The sequence below is a fragment of the Pagrus major genome, chromosome 6 (genome assembly GCF_040436345.1).
Source record: "Pagrus major chromosome 6, Pma_NU_1.0".
Lineage (NCBI taxonomy): Eukaryota > Metazoa > Chordata > Actinopteri > Spariformes > Sparidae > Pagrus > Pagrus major.
In genome coordinates this window covers 19,201,312-19,222,434 of record NC_133220.1, presented here as the reverse complement: position 1 = coordinate 19,222,434, position 21,123 = coordinate 19,201,312, and the positions used below count along the sequence as shown (strand labels likewise).

Sequence of the window (21,123 nt, the reverse complement as noted above, 5' to 3'; positions counted from 1 at the left end):
ATTGTTTACTGAATCATTTTGTTGTGTCTATAAAACAGTCATGATATACAAACAGATGTATTCCAGGTTCATGGTCCTGGAGGGAAACAGAGCTCAAGTTTGTTTGTTTTGTTTCTGAGATTATCCAGACTATCTTTGGCAGATTAACCTTGTTTCAGACACCTATCCCTGCTCTCCTCTCCTCAGACACTCCACCCCCCCCTCTTTGACCAACAATAACCTTTTACCCAGAGAGCTCCCATTGGATTTGGGCAGGGGCAGTTAAGAGCAGAGCCATCTGATTGGTGCACACTCACGGATGTGGGGATGTGGCAGACAGGACTGGCACTCCATTGGCTCTGACTCCAGGGAGTGGGAGGAGCCTCTGACAATGAATGTGCTGAGGACACATGTTTACAATGATGGGGGAGAGAGGAAGAATGGAGCTGCTCACGAGCGCTGAACACTGTGAGTTTCTGAATGAAGTCACCAAGTAAATAGATATATTGATAACTTATCCAGAGGCACAGGAGAGCAGTGTGTGTTTCCCTCTGGTACTTCTACTCAGCTTGTTTGTGTAGTTGTAGGTTGGGCTGAATTAATTCATGAGGAGAGGTGCTTGACTTCTTCATGTCAGGTGATTTTGAGGTGGTCCTGCATCCTTAAATGTTTGATTTAGAAGCTTTTCCCTCTCTGTTTTTGCATCTTCGGGTGTAGTGTTGTTGAATTTTACCGCTGCAAGTTTAGAGAGTTAAACAGCAGGAAATGTTTTCTGATATCTGTCATGTGAGGAGCTAAAAGCTGAATGTTTTCCCTTCCAGCAGGACTCGTATCAGGCTTTCTCTTGACGCACATGCACTATCTGTCCTGATATGTAGAGCTCAGCCTGAACCTGGACATCACGATTCAAACATGTTAATTCAATATGCTTACATTTTGTTGCAGATGGTGCCTCTGTTGATCAGCCTGACAGTCAAGGAAGCTAACGAAAGGACACCAAAGGGACAAATGCCAAAAAGATACTAAATGAGTTATCACACCAGCTGATAGCTTTTGTTGCTCTGTTCTGTACCAAGTACAATACATCTCCCTGTTCCCTGACAAACTGAACACAAAGGGGGACAAGTCATCACAGGGCAAACTGAAATCCACCTCTCAGGGATGACCAGTACTCGGCTGCTGCAGCAAGCCTCCCCAGAAGAGTCTGTGTTTGCTGCCCAACCTTCCCACAGGATGGCATCCACTGTGTCCGCCGTACCCCGCGGTGTGTTCGGCCCCTCGCCTCCTCCTCCAGCTGTCTGGCCACCTCTGGACTTCGCCCTGGGTGCTCTCGCCTGCTGTGCCGCCTGTGTGTTCACCAATCCCCTGGAGGTTGTAAAGACCCGCCTGCAGCTCCAGGGAGAGCTGCGTTCGAGGGGATCCTACCAGAGACACTACCGAGGAGTCTTGCAGGCTCTCTGGGTGGTGGGCCGCACGGATGGGCTCCGGGGCCTGCAGAAGGGGCTCTCAGTCGGGCTGATCTACCAGGGTGTGATGAATGGAGTGAGGCTGGGGTCCTACTCCTACTGTGAAGCTCTGGGTATCACCTCGTTCCACGGGGGGAGTCTCATGTCAGGGGCAGTGGCCGGGGCGCTGGGTGCCTTCATTGCCTCTCCTGCCTACCTGGTAAGTTGACTGTTTTTCTTATGACCCCTTAAAACACAACAATCTCCACTTGTAACCCCTCAAAACAGGGTGAATGTCTGTGAGTTGGCTGAAGAGATGAAACTATGGAATATTTGGCAAGAAAAGAGCAAAAATCAGAGAAAAGTTTGAAAAATAAACAATATTTTTTATTTCCCACACTGGTGAACCTTACATTTTCATCTTATGACCCCTTGAGTGGCTCCTGAGGGGAACTCTTGCTCTATATGCCATGACAGGTCAGCACTACAAGACATTTTTTATAGGCACATTTATATTGTGTCCAGTTAGTGTTTTCTAATGTTTGTCCAAAAAATGACACACCTATGTGAAATATATGAAACAGTCTTATGCACCCTTTTCTTGTGAACATTTAAAAATATGACCCTCAAATGTCACTTTGGTGGTCTCTGTTGTATCTGTTTGTGGTCTAAAACTAAGATTAACAGGAAACTGAAACCCCAAGGACCAGAGTGGATCTTATGATCAGGTTACACTCAACCTCACACACGTGAAACCTAATTTAAACCTAAGTTAATTAACATCCAAACAACTGACGTGAGCTAAAGGAAGACAAGTGAGCTATTGTGGAAAGACGATATGGGTAACTGTGTTCAGATATATAATGCAAAAGGTTTCAGCGTGACACTTTTTTTTTTTAAAGCAAACAGCTTGAATGACGAACCTTTACTGGAGCCAGTTGGATCACCTTCCCTGAAGTAATAATCTACAGCAATAAGATGTCAGCTTTTAAGCTTGTGCGACATTGTAAAGGACCACATGTGCATTGAAAAGGGCTTTTGCCGCCTCTGGTCCACCAGCGGAGGTAGCAATAGAGCAGCAGCAGAGACGAATCAACATCTGTGTAATGACATACCGGAGCAGCGCTCTGCTGGCACTGCTGGGTTCAGTGTTAAAAAAAACAAAGGTAGTGTAGAGGCGAGCCTTCGCTGCAGCACTATAGTGAAATCTCCATGTAAAAGGGGCTATAGCTGATTGTTGAGTGTGATCCCCAGGTCTTCAGATAATGCCACATTGGTTTGGGTGGCTTGGGTCCAACGTCAACCCAAAGCGACCTGGGGATGAAACTCACAAATCAACTACATCTCTCCAGAAATGCTTTAAGGTTACATGGTGTTGCTTTAGAAGTTTAGACAAAGCTTATATGAGGTCTCAGCAGTCTGTGGTGTGTATGTAATCCGGTTAGTCGCAGGTCACATCTTGTTTGACAGAACACAAGATAAAACAATACAATGATCTGAAGCTGACTTAAGCATATCCTGTCCAGATGGATGAGTAACATATCTCTACATTAGTCATCTGTTGACATGCAGCTCCCACAGCTTTCTTCAGATAGAGTCAGATTTAATGTGCATCCATAAAAACCGGCAAGACTCATAAATGTTTATTTTCTTAACAGGTGTTTTGAACTGAAAACCAGTCTCAAATGACTCTCACGGCACAATTCATGAACGTCCTCTGCTCGTCCCCCTTTAAGCTACAGGAGCAATGTTGTTGTCGATACATTTTAAACCATGTAACCTTTTGCTCCGTCATGGAAAGACAATATTGTTTGATGAGGTGCCTGTGAATATCTAGGTCACTAAATATACCCTGCACTGAGCTTCAACCTACCCACTGCTGCCAGAAATATACAGTATCTCGTGGCTCCTTGCTGTGTGCTGCTGGCAGCGATTGAAGGAGGAGAGGGGAAGGTTATTTTTCATTGACGCTTGAATGAGATTGAGTAGTGAGGCGTCTTAGTTTTGTGCTATTATTGCTGCAACAGTTTGATTGTAAGGTTTCATCCTAATGAGTCACTGAGGAATTGAATTAACCTGCAAACAGGTGTGTTATGAGCCTCACACCTGGTGATTGTTACCTGTAATCGTTACATAACTCATCCTAGTCTGACGCAGACATTATCCAACTTAGTGACCGGTCTGGTTTTGTCTGTACTTACTTTTATTTTTTGGCACAGTATCTCATACAGTCTGAATGCACAATTAAACCTTGTGTGTTGTATTTTCTTCACAGGTGAAGACACATCTGCAGGCTCAAACGGTGGAAGCCATAGCAGTAGGCCACCAGCACAACCATCTGGTGAGACGGACAAAATAAGTCACACAAATACACTATCATTTGTTCTATATATTTGGAATTGGGATGCACGATAATATCAGCATGTCATCTGTATTTAGGATGAAATATTAGGGCGTTCAGGTAGCTCACCTGGTAAAGCGTACACCCCATGTACAAAAGGCTGAGTCCTTTCTTCAGCTGCCCAGGGTAGAAAAAATATGTGCATATGACTGTATCGGCAATTAGCCAAAATGAGTTGAAAAATAAAGTAGTGTTTGGCGAATTGGGGTAACACAAAGCGCCAGTAATGAGACGCAAAAATAAACTACCTCACCAACAGGAGCTTTAAGTAAAAGCAGCGATACCACAGTGTAAACGTGTGATGACAAGTGATGACTGATACGTTTATGGCAGTTCAAGGTCGAAGGAATTTCAGAAAATCTAACACATTTACTTTTCAACACAGTCATTTACACACATAGTCCAGTGGTTGTGGAGCACACCTTCTTTGTCGAAGTCGAAAGCAGACCAAGTAGTGATAACATCATAAACACTTAGAATCACCTTAGAATGAGCTTTTTGTATCTAGAGAGGGAGCAGGTCCTATTTCAGTCTGCCATGTTGCTCCGCTGTGTTTCTACAGTAGCTGAAAACAGGGAGGGCCTTTCAGTTTTTGGCCATTTTTAGCGGCTACCATATAGGGAAGGGTGAGGGGAGGGGTATTTCAATAGTTGCAACCTCACAGAGGTAGTAGTCTTAGGGTGTCAGATCAGGTGAGTAGAGCGTGTTGGACAAGTTTAAATCTGCATTCCTGAGTGGCAGCTATTGTCACTGTGGACTTGTGGCCTCCATTTTCTCAGACCATGCTGACTTGCAATTTTCAATTGCCTGAAACAGAAATACCGCCAAAGTCAACTTCTTTCTGCATAATTACCTAAAGAGTTGAACTGCTCGTGCTCGGAACGAGAGCTGTATAACTCATCTCCTTCTACCTGTGGCCATGAACCTTTCAATCATCCCTTCAAGAACATTACTAAACTCAAAAACTCAAAATTCAGAGTAAACGCATGTAAGTGTAGCCAGAAATATGTGCTTAACGTGTCCAGAGTTAAAGCTCTCATTATGGAGAGTGAACTCTTTTTTATATATATATATACATATATATATATTATTCATTTGTCTCTAACTCTACTTATGTTACTATTTGGTAATTTATGCATGACAGAGCATCATAGTTTATACAGTGATCACACATTTTACATGCAAAATCTGCCTACATGACAAAAACAAATATCTCTGTTTTGTATTTTTTCTAAATCAGGTTTCTTTTCTGTGTGCGCTCCAGGGAATATCAATTAAACTGGTGGTCACTCACCTTTTTATTGGTTTTGTACAATTCTGAGGTATTTATACTTGAGTAAATGCACTAATTTACATTTCACCACTGATGGATACTGTACTGTGTTTACTGTGCTTGAACTTTGTACTGATGCCACGTTATGTAAGAGCTGAAGTCGGGCCAACTAGTCGTATTCAGTCACCCATGTAGGCGGTCAACATTTACAAAGAAAGACTTGTAGAGGCGGATAAAAATAAAAAGACAGAAATACAATATTTATTATGCGACCCAGTGATCCAAAGCTGTTTATACACACAACATTACAATTCTGTTATCAGCAGAAAACTGACATCAGAAAATTGCTCCTGAGCATAAAGGAAATACTTTTTTATTCTTCCATTTCAGGGAATGTCTGATGCCTTTGTTACCATCTATAGAAGAGAAGGTTTGACTGGCCTTTGGAGGGGAGTGAACGGGGCCGTGCCTCGAGTCATGGTTGGATCAGCTGCTCAGCTGGCAACCTTCACCTCGGCCAAGAACTGGGTGTCCCAGTCACAGGTACGTGTGACAAACAGCTGACGTTTTAACTGCACATGGCACCAGACAGCTGCATCAGCCAAAAGTGGACTCTTGATTACTAATCGGTTTCTTTCTTTCCTCTCAGTTGTTCAGTCCAAACAGCTGGCTCACGGCGTTGATAGCAGCCATGATCAGTGGAGTGGCTGTGGCGTTCACCATGACACCGTTTGATGTTATCAGTACACGTCTCTACAACCAGCCGGTGGATGAATCTCATAGGGTGAGTTTAAGTGAGGTCTTTCCATCTAATTTATTTTTGCACTCAATAATGGCACAACAGACTCTCAGATCAAGTCAGGACGAAAACTCCGGAGATTAATTTGTTTTTCCTTGTCTGCCTTTCAGGGACGTCTGTACCATGGATTTTCAGATTGTATGCTGAAGGTGTGCCAAGCGGAGGGCCTGCTGGGGTTGTATAAAGGCATGGGCCCTGTCTTCCTGCGTTTGGCCCCGCACACAGTGCTCAGCATGCTGTTCTGGGATCTGATGAGGCAGCAGACAGTGAAGGACAAATAGAGCCGGGGAAGGAGCTGAAACACCCCAAACACCTGAGTTTGATTGACTGGACTTAAGCTACCAAAGTGGTCCATCAGTTAATAAAACACTGAATTTAAAGCAACATTATGTTTTTACCTTAAATAACAGTTTCAAAATCATGTTGATGGTTCAGTGTCTTGTAATAGGGTGAATGGTGTCTCCGTCTCAGCCACTCCGCCCCTTTTAGCATCTGTTTCTGCACTATATAGCTTCACTGAGAGGGTAGGATCACAGCGTAACATACATGTTTACTTCAACATACAAGTTTTCAACACATAACATTGTTATGATGTAATGAGTTTTGTTTTTAGTTAGCACCTACATTATGTCTGACAAGTTCTTAAGGACCTGGGATTTGTATTTAAGACAGTGGTGTTGCACTCAGAGACTGTGGGGGGCGACAAATCGCACGAAATGCAAATTTTCTACATAATGTTGCTTTAAAGCAAACGTTCAACACTCTGGGAAATATTTAAAAGCAGAGAGTTTGATGAGAAGATTGATACCACCCTCATGTCCGTACAGTACATGTGAAGCTACAGCCAGCAGCTGGTTAGCTTAGCTTAGCTTGGAGACTGGAAGCGGGGGGAAAAGCTAGCCTACCTCTGTCGACTGTAATAAAATCCACCTACCAGCACGTCTAAAGCTCCATAATAAACACATTATGTCTGACTGGTTAAATCTGTACCAAAATCAAAGTGTTGAAATGTTAAGTTTCTTTAGGAGAAGGGTACTCGCCGGATTATTTCTTGGCGATGACCGTTACTTCCACTGGTTGCCTGGCAACTGCTCAGAGCCAATAGTCTGTCCTGTAACCTCCTCATAAAAAGGAAAATTGTTGTTTTTACCCTTTGGTTTTTGTACAGATTAAACAACATTTAAGATGTCCACTGGTGAGCTTTCGAGGTGCTGGATTTTGTTACCATTTGACAAACCAGCCTTTGTGCTAAACTAAGCTAACCGCTGCTAGCTTTATATTTACCTTCTTCTCTTTGAACTCTACTCTTTGAAAGAAAATAAGCACATTTGCCGTAATGTCGACGTACTCCTTGAAGGGAGATGAGCCGGATGGATGGATGAGCTTTCAAGTACTTGATAAAAATGGACACATGTTGCACAAACTCACATTTCAGGAGTTAACATCATATTTTACCGAATAATGAAGTTGGTGATGAACTATCAGGTTTTACTTTAATACCTCACATGATGAATTTACAAAGCTGAAATGAGAGGAGTGAGACTCGTATGGCTTGTGATGATCTGGAGAACAGATCTGAGTAATAAAAAATAAGCTCTTTATATCATGTTTGGATTTGTTCAGAGTTGAATGGATAACTCTAGCTGCTTTGTCTGTAACTACTCATACCTGAAGCCAAGAATGCCATTTGATTTGAAGGTTTTTCTTTACAGGAATGTAACCTACGGGTACTTAAGGCCTTTGAACAGCAGTTTGTAGTAATGATGATAATAATAACAATAAATTTTTGTATGAAACGTGTTAAAGAGCCTACATTTGTTTTTTTAAGTGCTTAATCTTGAAAATACACGATGTCTTAGCTGCATTGTAAGCAAAGCGAGATTTGATTTTGACTCAGTTCAGAGGGGTCTGATTGCTCTTTGAGTCTAATCATGTTTTTGAGGGGATTTTCAGCCTCTTTCATCAGGAAGTGATTAAACTGACAAAAACAGTCACATCACATTTGACCTTTGGAGCCAAAGCATGGAGCGCACTCGGACCTGATCAGCAGGAACAAATAAAGACAACGTGACGGTTTGGCTCCCAGGAATTCAGCATTAACTGACTTGTAGTTTTCTAATCAGGATTGAAGCAGCATGAGTGAGAGATCATAGCGACATAAAAATGTTTCTCCCCTTCTCCTGGATCCTGGCAACTTTTGATTCAAACCCAATAGACAGTTATTTTCAAGGTGAGTTTACTGTTTTTTTTTCTCCTCATGGCAATAAAAGAAAGCTAAAATCCTCATAATTTCTGTGTAAACTAGTTTCTTTTTGCTTGTGATGTTCATGTTTTAAAGGTCTTGTGGGTGCATGTGGAATATCAGTGCTGTGCAATTTGATGAGAGTTAACAACTTCATTCAAACGTGCAGGTGAGATTATTCTGTAAAAAGGAGAAAAAACATTTAATATCTATATAGGGTTTTGTATTTGCAGCAAATCTATTGTGTATTTTTATTTCCTACAGTGATTCTGAATCTGAAACTGAAAGCAAACAGCAGTCATCCTCTCCTGTTAACCCTCTGAGAGGCAGCTGGAGATCAGCTCTCCAGTTCTGGTCCGTGGCGGTCCTCCTGTCTCTGGTGGGCTCGAGGGTTTCCTCTCTCATAGTGCTGGAGTTTTGTCTCCGAGCTGTTTCTGCCTGGGCAGCAGCTCGAACGGTGAGTTCTTTAAGCACAAGAACAGATCAGCTGGTAACACATTTATTTAACCTCTTTCTATTGCCAATCTGATCTATTTTCATCCACGCTCCTGTACCTATCTGACCTCAGGATGCCAACGGCAGAGGCCTGGACCTGCTCCTCATCCAGTGCCAGTTCTCCCTGGGTTGTGGCCTCACTTGCACTCTGGCCTTCCTCCATCAGGGGGCTCCACACAGCTCTCTCAGCTTGCTATTGGCAGCCGCTCTCAGCTGGGCACTGGCAAGTGTCAGCCACAGTCTGTGGATCCATGTGGCCAGACTCTACCCATTACACAGCACAGAGCGGTACTGTGGGAAGTGCATCACCATCCTGACCTCCCGACACACCATACTGACCTCACTGCAAAGAGCGGTTGTCTTGGCCTTTGCTCTAGCAACTGTGGCTTCAACCGCTACAGTTTATGAGCACTTCCTGTCCCAGAAGGATGCTCTGAAGTTTTGGACTCCACTGACACTCTGCTACACGATGTTGGTGGTCTATATTCAAGGTGATTGTCAGATGAACTACTTGAGGATTGAAACTTGATCTGAACTTAAATTTCATTCTTGTATAAAACTATTCTTTATATTGTTTCTACTGCTTTTCTTTTAACTTATATTTGTATATATGTTTTACTTATTTATTACTACTGTTTTAATCGATGCTCTCTATTTTTGCTATCCCCCTTGCTGCTGTAATATTGCAAACTTCCCCGTTGTGTGACTAAAAAAGGATTATCTTATCTTATCTTATCTTAAAAACTAGTTTGTTCACCCATCCTCAGTGACAAATGACAAAAGAGAAACAAGTCAGTCGAGTCACAGCAGGTAACAAATGAAAGATCACAAGCAACATATGTTCCTAGAGAACATTAATGTAGCACAGACATCCACAGAGCCACTAAATTAAAAATACTGAGCTGGTGTTGTCTTGAAACAGGAAAGAAATGAGACCTCAGAAATAACAATTTAAACCAGTGATGGGGTACATTTATTTATACACAACTCATGCCTTGGAAAAGAAGCAGATATTCTGTCACTTAAAAGTTATACTGCTGTCAGCCAAAATATCTTTCAGGATCACTGTGTGATGTTTTTGTGTCACTTGCACAGAGGATCAGAATCGGCAGACTGGTACAGAGGCCCTGTTACAGACTGTCGTGCTGAGACTGGGAGCCATACTGGTGCTCATGCTGACCGTGGGTGACTGGTCGGATGTCCTCCACGTCCTCATCACTTTCCTGGGTGAAGCAGTCTGTCTGCTGCCCTCTCAGGACCTGCTGCAAGCTGTGTTACAGGTCTGTGTGCATCATCTTCCCTTTTGATATTTAAGCCATCACTTCTTCAGTGTGGCCATTTCTGTATTATTTTTTTATACCGGTTACATGTTAGTAACAAGTACTGTGAAAATTACAGATGTTTCATGCTTTAATTTTAGGAAGAAGAAGAGGAAGATACGAGCTTAACCAAGCCCAGGCACAAAACAAGGGAACGCACATGGAGAACATCAGATGACAGTTGACAATGTACCTGAATGAAATCTACCTCAAATACCAGGAACTACCTCCAATGACAAGATGTTCTGATATTAATAATACAAAACTTAAAAGGATTATTGTGTCATTGAGTCTTGTTTAAAACAGAAAGAAAGAAAATGAAGAGTTTGAAATTTTGCACCATATAGCGGCTGGATCAGGATTATTGTGGGAAGTTACGTCGCTATCATGTTGCACTGTTTCAAAGCTTCATGCAAGAGGAAAGAAATACATGGAAAAAAAACTGCATCATAAAGTCACAGTGTGGAGATGAGCAGAAAGTTGATGAAAGCTGAACAAACTAAAGGGCTGTTGAGAGGAGGCGCTACAGATAAATAGGGTAAAAAAAGAAAAAAAAAACTTCAGTGAAACTTCTGCAGTTGTTTACTTACACTATAACAACTATTTTTTGCATTACAAGTTTTCTGAAACTTTCTGTTTAAATATGCAAATGAGGCATTCTTTAATTAAAATGCACTTATTTGCATGCATCTCCAGAACAGAAATCTGAACATTACATAAAGCCAGGTTCAAAATCCTTATTTCATATTACTCATTTTTTTTATCACTTCATTATTCCGAAAATACTGTCATTAAAAGCTGTTTTTAATAAATCAATGTTATATAAATCAGGTTATATTTGATATATGAACAAAACCCTCTTTATAAAGCTTTCAGCAACAGATAGGAATAAAACTGGAAAGTTTGATGTTAAAAAAGATACCACCATGAAACTTCCCCAGCTGGTTAATTACCTTAAGAATTTAACTCAAGTTTTCTGAAATGTTATGTTTAAATATGCAAATGAGTCGTTATCTAATTAAATATGTGTTTTTTGCATGAATTTACAGAAAAATAATCTGAACTTAAGTAAACACATAAACAACATAGACATGTTATTAAAGAAAAATAGCCCAAAATCTAAAAGTTAACCAACGCATGAAATAATGATCTTATCACCTGAAGTGTCTCCCCTTATAAAATCTTTTTATACATTCATTTTACTTTAGCTTCAGTAGATCAGATATTCTACAAACTTCATTTATAAATGACACTTGAGAAATCTTTGATGAAGGGCAAAGGAATTGGTCAGGAGGTTGCACATTTTAAGATGGTAATGATGAGGATACCAGATGGTCGTCCATGGTCCGCTGAAGGTGACCACATGTCACTAATTAAAGGGCCACTCCTCCAATTTTACACAAGAAGATCACTCGTCATGAGAATTACCCCTCAGCCTGTGAAAAGGTTTATATAACGTACAATTATATAATTAGAAGTTATATAATTATGTGACTCTGGAGACAGTGTTGACTAGTCAGGAAGAAAAACCCTGACGAGGTCGTAGTGATGTTGTCAGGGTTGTCTCAGCTGAGGCACGAGACTTAGTTTATTTTTGTTTTTATTTTGTTTTACTTCTTTACAAACTGGAGAAAGAATTGAACATGTAGCAGGCCAGGGGCTCTAATGAAAGACACAAACCAGTTGCATTATGGGAAATGTAGGATCCAGCATTTTTAAAGCACACCCTTACCTAGTTGTTGCGGCGTGTCCTGCACCGCTGGCACTGGTTGGCCTTTGTGGGCGACTTTTCGGCCATTTAAGCATGTAGAATCGGTGTTGGAGCCGATCTGATTGGCTGTTCAGCTTAGCAAATCAGTGCATAAGAAGAGCAATGGAGAAAATAAGCATATCACCCTTGAGCCTGTCACTGTTGTATCTATCACACTTTTTGTGTGGTTTCTCCAGGTTTTCGTCCCCACCTCAACCCAAGTTCCATTTGCAATATTCTTGATTTGAAGTGGCATCATAACACATAAAATGCTGCTTTATCATAACAACGGTTTGTATATGTGCAGTCCTGAGTCTTCTTCTGGTTTCAATATATGAATGACCAGTACAGACTACCGCTTATTTCTTCTGACGCAGACGCAGAACATACAAACTAGTTAACTGTTGGCTGTAGCCTTTGCGGTGTGTTCAAGTGCAGCTTTTTGGCTGAGACGCAGGTGACGTGAGGCGATGCAACAGTCAGCCTTCATAGCCACTAGTTCTGTGATGTCTGTTTGGTGTATCTGGGCCCTAAACATCTAGACATCTCGGCGCCTGTTCCCCCACATTTTTAAAAATCTGTTCCTTTAACTGTTCCTCAAAGCAGTCAAGAAATCTTACTCACACTTGAGGAACATTTGGGTAGAGTTTCTCTGCAGGAAGTTGTTTTCCCACCCCTGCAGATGTTTACAGTTAGGAAGTCAACATCAACTTTTTCATGAACGTGCAATTGTCACTGCTTTTCCTGTTTCTTCCTGTTACTTTCCCTCCATTTCCCTTCATTCCCTTTTCCATTGTTGCCCTGCTCACCCAAACTGAGGAGTAAAAAATCTTCAACCGTGATGTTGGTGAGTAAAATGAGAGGTCATGCTGCTGAAGCAGTGAAGAAGTTCAGAGAGTTTAATGAGGATTTTGGCTGTTGGGGGGCGGAGCGTGGAGGTCTGGGGATTGTGTCATCAGAAGGCAAGCTCCCTCCTGCAACCGTGACATCACTGCAGCATTCCTTTCCACAGAGCTGGAACAACAGAGACCCCCATCACTCTCCTCATCTATGTCTCCTGTTCGCCCTCTCTCTCACATTCCTGCCTCGCTCTTCTTTCACGCTGACCCACATCGATCGGGAAAGTTTGATTCAACATTTAGCTTCTCGCTCCATCCTCCCTGTTGAGGAGGGGAGTAGACCTCACAAGGTTTGGCTCTGGAAACTAACCACAATATTTTTGCTGATCAGCGGACCTGATATTGCTCAGACGCACTCTGGTGGAGAGCGGCAAACACAACAAAGCAGCTTTTTCATAGCTCTCTCAGACATCACTCACTGTTGCCCCCCCCTTCCCCTCCTAATAAACCAATATCTCCTCTTGCACAATGCCCTGATTCATTGCACTGTAATGCTGCTGCTCCTTTGTAGTCGCTCTCAGCAGTCTGATGGAGTCCACCACATAGTATCAGACGCTGGGGAGGCCCAAATGGAAGCATGGACACTGATAGTGAGTCAAGGCTAAAGTGATATAATGTAGTGGGGGGAAGGGAAGAAGAAGGAAAGAGGGAGAAGAAAAAAGGAGGCAGACTCAATGAGGGAGGTAGGGAAAATAAAGCTGACAGAACAATAAGGCAGAGCTGCACAGGAGAGAGAAAGAGGAACAGTTTGAGATAGAGAGCTGCTGGAAAAAGGCAGGTACAGTCACATCCTGCTGGCATGCAAAAAGATAAAGAAGTGGGAGGCGGCTGTGTGACTCTGCTTGTCTTTTTATGGGCGAAAACCTTATGAGATACTTCATGATTCTCTATATTACATTATACAAAAACGTCTGACTGTGAGCTTTTGGTTAGATTGCTCAACAGTTGCATGCCTTTCTTTGTGTGTCTGTGTCTACGTGCATGCAAGCCAGTGTGTGTGCGTGCTTGCCAATTTTTCATAGTAGATGAATGTGTCATGTTTTTTACTGCACTTTGCCCGAGATTAACTGTTCACCTTTTACGGTCGGGGAGGGAGGTGGTATTGTCATTCAGCCAGAGAAGGAGGAGGGGTCGGCGGACGAGGGAGGTGCTGAAGGAAAAGGAGTGGCCTTCTGCTGATAGTCGCCCTCTCTGCCGGAGTAAAGTCTTCTCTCAGTGGCAGCCTACAGGAGGGAAAACAAACCAGACGTTTTGAGATACAGAACAGAAGAAAAGACAGAGCTGTCTTCAAACCACAGTTTCTCTCAGGTATGTAATGGCAGCTCACAGCCAGACTGAGTGGGTTTAAAGGAAACAGATGATTCAGATTTGTGCTCTCTGCCTCTTAAGCCATTCATTATGGATAATGAGAGCTGTGAGTGTGTGAATTTACCTCTCTAAAGTGAGAGTGAGCGCTCCCACAAAGTTTACTGAGAGGGCGTGTGCACTTAAATTAGATATTGTTGAGATGATAAGCATAAGTCAAGTCAAGTCATGTAATCCTAGTATGTTTTATTTTCATATTCCAGTCCTCCTTAAAAAGATCAAACGCAGTGTTGAGTCTATGATGTGTTTCTATGTTCCTGATGATTGGACAGTGATAGTTGTTCTCTCCTTGTTTTAGGCTGTATGTGGGTTTTATACAGTCATGGCATCAGCAGCTCCACCAAAAAGGATGGTGTCCTCTTGCTTCATCACTCTGGCGACTCCTCATCGAGCCACTGTGACACAGCAGCAGCAGCCCGCCCTCCAAGCCCACACTTCCCCGGCTAGAGACAAGCAGCACACAGCTGTACGAGTCAGTCCAAGTGACACCATCCCCTCCCTCAGACATAAGAAGGAGGACCGCTCACCAGCAGAGTCTTATGGCGCTGCAGACAGCAAAAGCCGGGTTCACGCGGGGGCCTCGGTCCAAGCTGCAGACCCTCAGAGCCCAAAACCATTCCAGCCTGGACCCAGCAGAGGAAAGCTGCAAGGAGATGACAGAGGTGCTGCAGGTATTCATGACAAAATGTTCAATGTTCAATGCAAAAAAAGTGCACTTGACCAAACTTAGATAACCTGAAATATATTCAGAATTTAACTCTACATGTAACTGATGCCATCTGGGCCTGTCTGACCGTCATCATCATCCTATTTTTAATCACTTGGTGAGATGATAAGATACCCAAACCATGTATCATAAGCTACTGCTAATTTGAGGTCCTTCTGTATTCCAGGTTGCAAATCACATAAACATAGACAATCTGACAAATTCTTATCATTGCAAGTAGAAGTAGTTAATGGGTAACAATTTGTCGGATTCTCAATGTTGATCGAACTTGCAAACTGGTACTAAGCAGTACTGTCAGAGGAAAATGGCCGCCATCAGAATGTGGTCTATTACAAGATTTATGATATTGTTTAAGGAACTATCTTGGGGAACACAACAACGTAAGTAAACAAAGTTGACTTGTTGAAGTTTGAAGCATTTTGAGGCTCCACTTGGCACCATGTGAAGTCTGATAAACTGACTTAAGTGACGTCACTTGAGGCAGCATCTGTTTCATACAGCCAACGGTCTGAAGACTACAAGTTTGACATACAAGGTGTGGAGTTACAATGAAGTGAGCTTACCAGACCTCTGTAGCCCCCTCCTCATCTTTGCTGCTAGCATACCACACCTAAAACTCTGATTGAATGGCCAGTGTTAGAGTTGCATTGTGGGTAAGCGTCACATATTGACAGGGAAGAAGAAAGGAACATGACAGACAACATGTCTGGTTCTGCTGCATCATCATCATTTTGATATATTTTTAAATGGTCTATTGTGAGTAGAACAATGTTATCACAGTGCAATGCTAAATCGCTGGAGGAGTCTTTTAATTTGAAAAAATAAATAACCCTCCTCTCACACTTACCGGATGTATAGTATGTTATCAGGTTGGAAAGGATTGTATTATCTATGAGGAACAGCTGCTACATTTGACTTTCTTTTTTAGGAACATGCAGAAAAAATTCCTCTTTAGTTTGACTACTGATGAGGAACAAAAGCAATAACCCCATGAGCTTCAATTCTCTCCTTTGTTCAATGTTTTTGAAATATATTATATTATTATTCATTCTCTTTTGTCCTTTTAACTCACTAATTTCATATTTTTTCTGTATATGTATCTACATTTATGCATGAGTATGCATCTGTAATTATATTTTTATTCTGTGTTTCATATTATTAACCTGAATTTTAAGATACTTCAGTGCTTACTGGAAACTTAAATAAAAGGCATGGAATAAAAAAAATATTTCTCTGTGTAAGTTACTATGAAGTGGCTTGAAATGAGTCTTCTCTTGCCCAAACAGAGCCCTTACCTCCTCCTCCTCCTCCTCCTCCTGCTGCTGCTGCACTGCCTTCATCTCTGGGACCATCGCTCTCTGAAGAACCACCACTTCCACCACCTCCTCCTGCCCAGACGCCTCTCTCCCACCCTCCGACCCCAGGCCAGCAGCCAGTTTACAACAGAGAGGTATGCACACTTCTCTCACACTGCTGCTAAAAAGTCATATTTGAATCAACCTAATCTTTGTGTATATGCCACCATTGTCACTTGATCCACGTTTTCCTGAAAGATTTCTCTTGGAGAACTCAAGTCATTTTTTCCCACAGTGAAGGATTACAACTTTCCACAGCTTTTACAGATACTGTATTATGTTGTGCAGTGGTTGTAAAGACTCATCTGCAAAACACATTATGAAGGAAAAAACAGCTGTCTTTTAGATATGAATAATGATCAAAACACTTTATGAACTGTACACATTTCTCATTCAAGAGCAGATCACTTTCCAGACTTTTAGTTCCCATCATCACAGCCCCGTCTCTGTGCAGAAGCAATGAAAGTACAGATCAGGAAAGTGGGCTGAGTTACAACAGGTGGTCTGACAATATGCAGGCTTTCCCTTTCTTGATCAAGGTCCAATCTTATTCCACAGTGTGTGTACCTATACAAGGTATCCAGTGGTTAACACATGTATTGTTTGTGTTTTCATTATTTTGGAAAGGGATTTAGTGAGTGACTTGTAAACCCTGAATCTCTTATTTATATAATTCCTTCAGAGGCAGAGGTTGTTTTTCTGCACAGCTTTTTTTAGACTTGATGTAGTTCCCCACTTCCTATCCAGTTTGGGAAAATGTTACAGATTCAGGGCTTCATGGTGTTAAAACAACAGTGTATGTTTTACAGTGATTCTGGAGAAAGGTAGGTGATTGTTCAGGTTTCATCCCCAGGTTGTCAAACGCTGACACTTGGCGCTGGACTCGAGCCGCCGATCCAATCCAGCAGTATTTGAAGACCCTCGTGTGAGACTCACCAATCAACTACCTTTGTCTAAAAAGTTACAAATGGTTGCTTTAAGTCTTCCTGTATTTTTTACAAGGATGTTTGTATGCATGGCAAGATGTTTAGAGCAAGTTGGGGGCAACAAAACAAACAAAAACAAAACTTGAATGCCATGACATTAATGTTCCCTAATTTTATTGGATGACTCTTATGTTTCAGCCTGTAGCCCATACAGCCACTCTGCTGCCTTTCTCCTTCTACAATCAAACATGTCACTTCAAAGTTTAGTTTCACTTTAACAATGTGCTTTACATTCCAGGTGGAAACAAGCACACCATCTAGTGGGTTAAAACAAGACGAACAGTCTTATGGGATCCATAAAAATGGCCAAGACACAAGCGGGGAGAGCAAAGGTAACATGATCTCTATTTACACATTTACCACTGAGGCTTTAAATGGTTCCACTTTGACAACACACATATTATTATAACCTGCTTTGTGTACAATGCAGACGTGTGTGGCTTCTGTCGGAAACCTGTGGCTTTCTCTGAACCTGCGATAGAGGCCTTAAACAGGACATACCACGAAGGTTGCTTCCAGTGTAGATCTTGTCACATTCCCCTGGCCGGTAAACAGTACTACAATAAAGCAGGGATCCCCCTGTGTGAAGACTGCTACCAGGTAAAGTCAAAACAGCTTCCACTACAGGACGTTGTATGCAAATCTTTGTAATGGACCATAACAGTGTTTATGCATGCCATGTAGAATAATGTTTTCCAAAGACTGCTATCGTGTTTCACATTTACCTTCCAGGTAGCCATTTTTACACCTGCTTTTAGTGTCAGTGTTGTTATTGTAGCACAGTGTAGTAGCAATTGCACATTATGTTTAAGTCTGAATGTAATGTTAAAATAAAGATAGCAATGATGTTCATTGTGGTGGATTTACCTTTCTCAACCAAGTTTCCAGTCTCTGCAAGTTGATTTGCGTTCTTCACAAAATTAATGGAAGCCAATGTCCGCTTGGAAAGTGGGGAGAACACAATTCAAACTAGAATGGCACTCAATAGAGCGTATACCTCCGCCAAGGCTCAACCGTCTCCTTTTGTACTCACTCACAGATACCAGCCACCTAAAAACGCCTGATTTTTTTTCATCAAAATCCCTGCATTATTCCCTGAGAAAATAATGAAAATGTCGACAAGTGCCCTGTCTCACAATGTAAAAGACAGGGAGAAAAAAAATCCTGGATCCGTCCCTTTATCTGGATCTGTACCAAAAGTTAATGAGGTCTATTCCGGACTGAGACCCATCCTCCCTCCAAGTTTCCTGGAAATCCATTCAGTAGTTTTTGTGTAATTGTGCTCACAAACCAACAAACTGACATGGGTGAAAACATGACCTCCTTGGTGGAAGATAAAAATGTAAACACTATGCTATCCCACAGATGATGTATAGCTGTGATAGATTGTTGGTATCTTCCTTGTTTTACCATTCATCATGCATTTCTGTCTCTTTCTAGGCCAGTCTTGAACTATGCTGGGCGTGTGGGGAGGCTATTAAAGATCATGTGATCCGTGCACTGGAGCGAGCATACCATCTTTCCTGTTTCACCTGTGCAACATGTAAACAGCAAATTGGAGAGCAACCTTTTGCTCAGGGGGAAGTCGGAGAGGTTTACTGCCTCCAGGACTATTACAGGTATGAAAGTGAACAATGACGGCAAGAAAAAATAACCTTTACACATTCACTAAAGAGGAGAGATTTTTATTTGTTTTATTTTCTTTTTTATAGTACCTTTACATCACTGAAATCCAACTTGAATTCTGTCTGTTTGAAAGGTGCTATACAGCTGAAGTTATCTGGCCTCCTCTTATATTTTCTTTCCTCTAAAATGTTGTCCGTAAAGGAAGTATGCTCCAAGGTGTAACGCCTGCAGCAAGCTAATCATTCCAAAAGAAGATGGTACCGACAGCTATAACGTTGAATGCCTGGGGCGCTCCTACCACGAGAACTGCTACAGATGTGAGGTAGGTGATCTGACAGCAAACTGAACAGACACACTTATACGTATGCAAACACACACAGACACACATTAATCAGCCTGAGTTAAGAAGTCTTTGATATTGTCCGCAGGTCTGTGCCATCCAGCTCTCTCCTGAACCAAATGAGCACGGCTGCTATCCTTTGGATGGGAAGATGCTTTGCAAATCTTGCCATCTGAGCCTGGTTTCTGGCCAGCACTAACCCTGGCCCTTATAGCCCCGGATAAATTGATGGAAAGGTGCCACGAGTCCAGCTTCAAAGAGACGGGAGACTTCGCATGTGCATTCAGGACTCTGGAATTCAAACGTCACACATCTTTTTCCAGTAGAACAATAATGAAAAATGTCTTTTCTTTTTTTTATTTTCATTTTTTCTTTTTTACATATCATTCTTTCTGAAGATCCTCAAATTCTTCTTTTATACTTGATAATTTTGCACTCAATAAACTACAAAATGCACCAAATATATTTATGCAGCAGACTTTGTAAAAGCGTACAGCAAACATTCTTTGATTTTTTTTTGTGTGTAAATCTCAATCAGTAAAATCTCAATCACTTTAACCCTTTATATAAAAAATAAAACTCTTTATAAAAATGTTTACATAAAAATAAACTAATATATTTTATCTTTAAGCAGGTTCCAATGTAGGCCTACATAACGTTTGTTACATACACATAAAAGTTAAAGAAATAACCTTGAGGCAAACAGTTCAACACAACATTTGTGGAAAATCACTAAAGCACCAATGTTAAATACAGACATTAAAGCTTTTATGAAATAATGTGTAACAGAGCACAAAAACACACCCTAAAGCACTCATTATGGACCAAAACTTGAAGGTGCTTTTGATGTGAATGTGATTACACCCAAAAGACCTTCACTGGACCACAGTGAAGGCCTGTATCTTGTCTTTTGCCTCAACAATAATAGAATTATTCACATTAATTTGTATTACAATATTAAAGTCTCATTCAGATCCCAGCTGAATTATTTTGTTATTTATATTCTGTATCTCAAAATTACATGTTTGTGGAATCATATTTCTTTGTATCAAAATCATTTATTAAAACATTTCCTGGAAAAAAATAATTGTGTCATTTATTCACCACACTTTATTTTATTAGATAAATATGGATGGCAGTTTGTTAGCTGCTCTGTTCTGCCTGCTCTTTAAAAGTAAGATTCATCACTTTTGAAAGAAATGAAAAGCTGAATTCATACAAAGCTAGAATGGCACACAGAAGAGCGCATACCTCCACCAAGGCCCAACCTGATTTTTTTTTTGACTAGTGACTTATTATGGCTGATATTTGCTAATGTTGGCAAAGTCATGTAGATAATCCTGACATTTATGAGTCAGTTTGCCGACTTTATGAGTGTCTATGTTTTAGTATTTACCATTATACCTCAATGAACACTTAGACACTGTTATTAAACAGTGCCATCAGTGCACAATTATCGGACGAAGCAGTAACCTGTTGCAAGATGAGTGTTTCTGAATGTGCGTTTTATCCAAGAAAATCTGCTGAATTGATATGTCTTGCTGATCTGCACAAACACTGAGGCTGATGTGGACACCTGCCCACAAAGCAAAACATACCTATTTATCACTGGCAAGTCCAGAATTCTTTAGGGAGGGCTGGGTGTCAAATGAGGGCGGGAACCATTTTGGATGTGCTTTTCTGGGAATAAGAACTAGAATAGCTCTCAGTAGAGCACATACCTCCGCCAAGGCCCCTGAATCTGTCCCTTTAACTGAATCCATAACAAAACTTAAAGGTGCAATATGGACGAATTGTCCACCCGTCAAAAACATACTCTAAAGAAACACGGGACAGCATATCGCCAGAGTAACCACTAACTGTAGCAGCCATCCAGCAGCCTCCCAGTGAACAAGGCTGGACTGGGACCACTCACATCCTCTGAGACCGAGGGGAGGCCAGTTTGATGACAGGGAGTACAGAACGGAGGTGATTTACAGAAGGGATGCTGTAGACACAGCAGGTTTAAGCGAGGACAAGGGAGGCATGAAGCAGGAGAGGAGCGAGAAGGAGGTCGGGCATCATCAGACTGGCATGAGGGTCATCAGTGCCCACCTCCGGAGGCCTGAGCCATAAGTGTATC

The 21,123-nt window shown here is 41.7% G+C and overlaps 3 protein-coding genes across 5 annotated transcripts; all 3 read left to right on the top strand.

The window, feature by feature from the left end:
- The first annotated feature begins 364 nt into the window (after nt 1–364).
- slc25a34 (solute carrier family 25 member 34) lies at nt 365–7,702 on the top strand. 2 transcript variants are annotated; one of them, XM_073468284.1, is made up of 6 exons: nt 365–447; nt 925–1,644; nt 3,700–3,765; nt 5,489–5,641; nt 5,748–5,882; nt 6,008–7,702. In XM_073468284.1, exons 2-6 carry the CDS (start codon nt 1,141–1,143, stop codon nt 6,176–6,178), a joined length of 1,029 nt encoding a protein of 342 aa, XP_073324385.1. In that variant the 5' UTR covers nt 365–447; nt 925–1,140; the 3' UTR covers nt 6,179–7,702. The 2 variants fall into 2 exon arrangements, with proteins under 2 accessions (XP_073324385.1, XP_073324386.1); XM_073468285.1 differs by lacking the exon at nt 365–447 and adding an exon at nt 516–616.
- A 355-nt stretch (nt 7,703–8,057) lies between these two features.
- Nucleotides 8,058–10,228, top strand: LOC140998527 (transmembrane protein 82-like). The gene is made up of 6 exons (XM_073468844.1): nt 8,058–8,127; nt 8,236–8,308; nt 8,404–8,596; nt 8,708–9,125; nt 9,730–9,914; nt 10,055–10,228. Exons 1-6 carry the CDS (start codon nt 8,061–8,063, stop codon nt 10,136–10,138), a joined length of 1,020 nt encoding a protein of 339 aa, XP_073324945.1. The 5' UTR covers nt 8,058–8,060; the 3' UTR covers nt 10,139–10,228.
- A 3,470-nt stretch (nt 10,229–13,698) lies between these two features.
- Nucleotides 13,699–20,085, top strand: fblim1 (filamin binding LIM protein 1). Of its 2 annotated transcripts, none has more exons than XM_073469313.1 (8): nt 13,699–13,910; nt 14,266–14,629; nt 15,981–16,144; nt 17,274–17,367; nt 17,466–17,635; nt 18,476–18,654; nt 18,863–18,983; nt 19,090–20,085. In XM_073469313.1, the coding sequence occupies exons 2-8, from the start codon at nt 14,290–14,292 to the stop codon at nt 19,198–19,200; spliced, it is 1,179 nt and encodes a 392-aa protein (XP_073325414.1). In that variant the 5' UTR covers nt 13,699–13,910; nt 14,266–14,289; the 3' UTR covers nt 19,201–20,085. The 2 variants fall into 2 exon arrangements, with proteins under 2 accessions (XP_073325414.1, XP_073325413.1); XM_073469312.1 differs by having other exon boundaries at nt 14,266–14,638.
- The last annotated feature ends 1,038 nt before the right edge of the window (nt 20,086–21,123 follow it).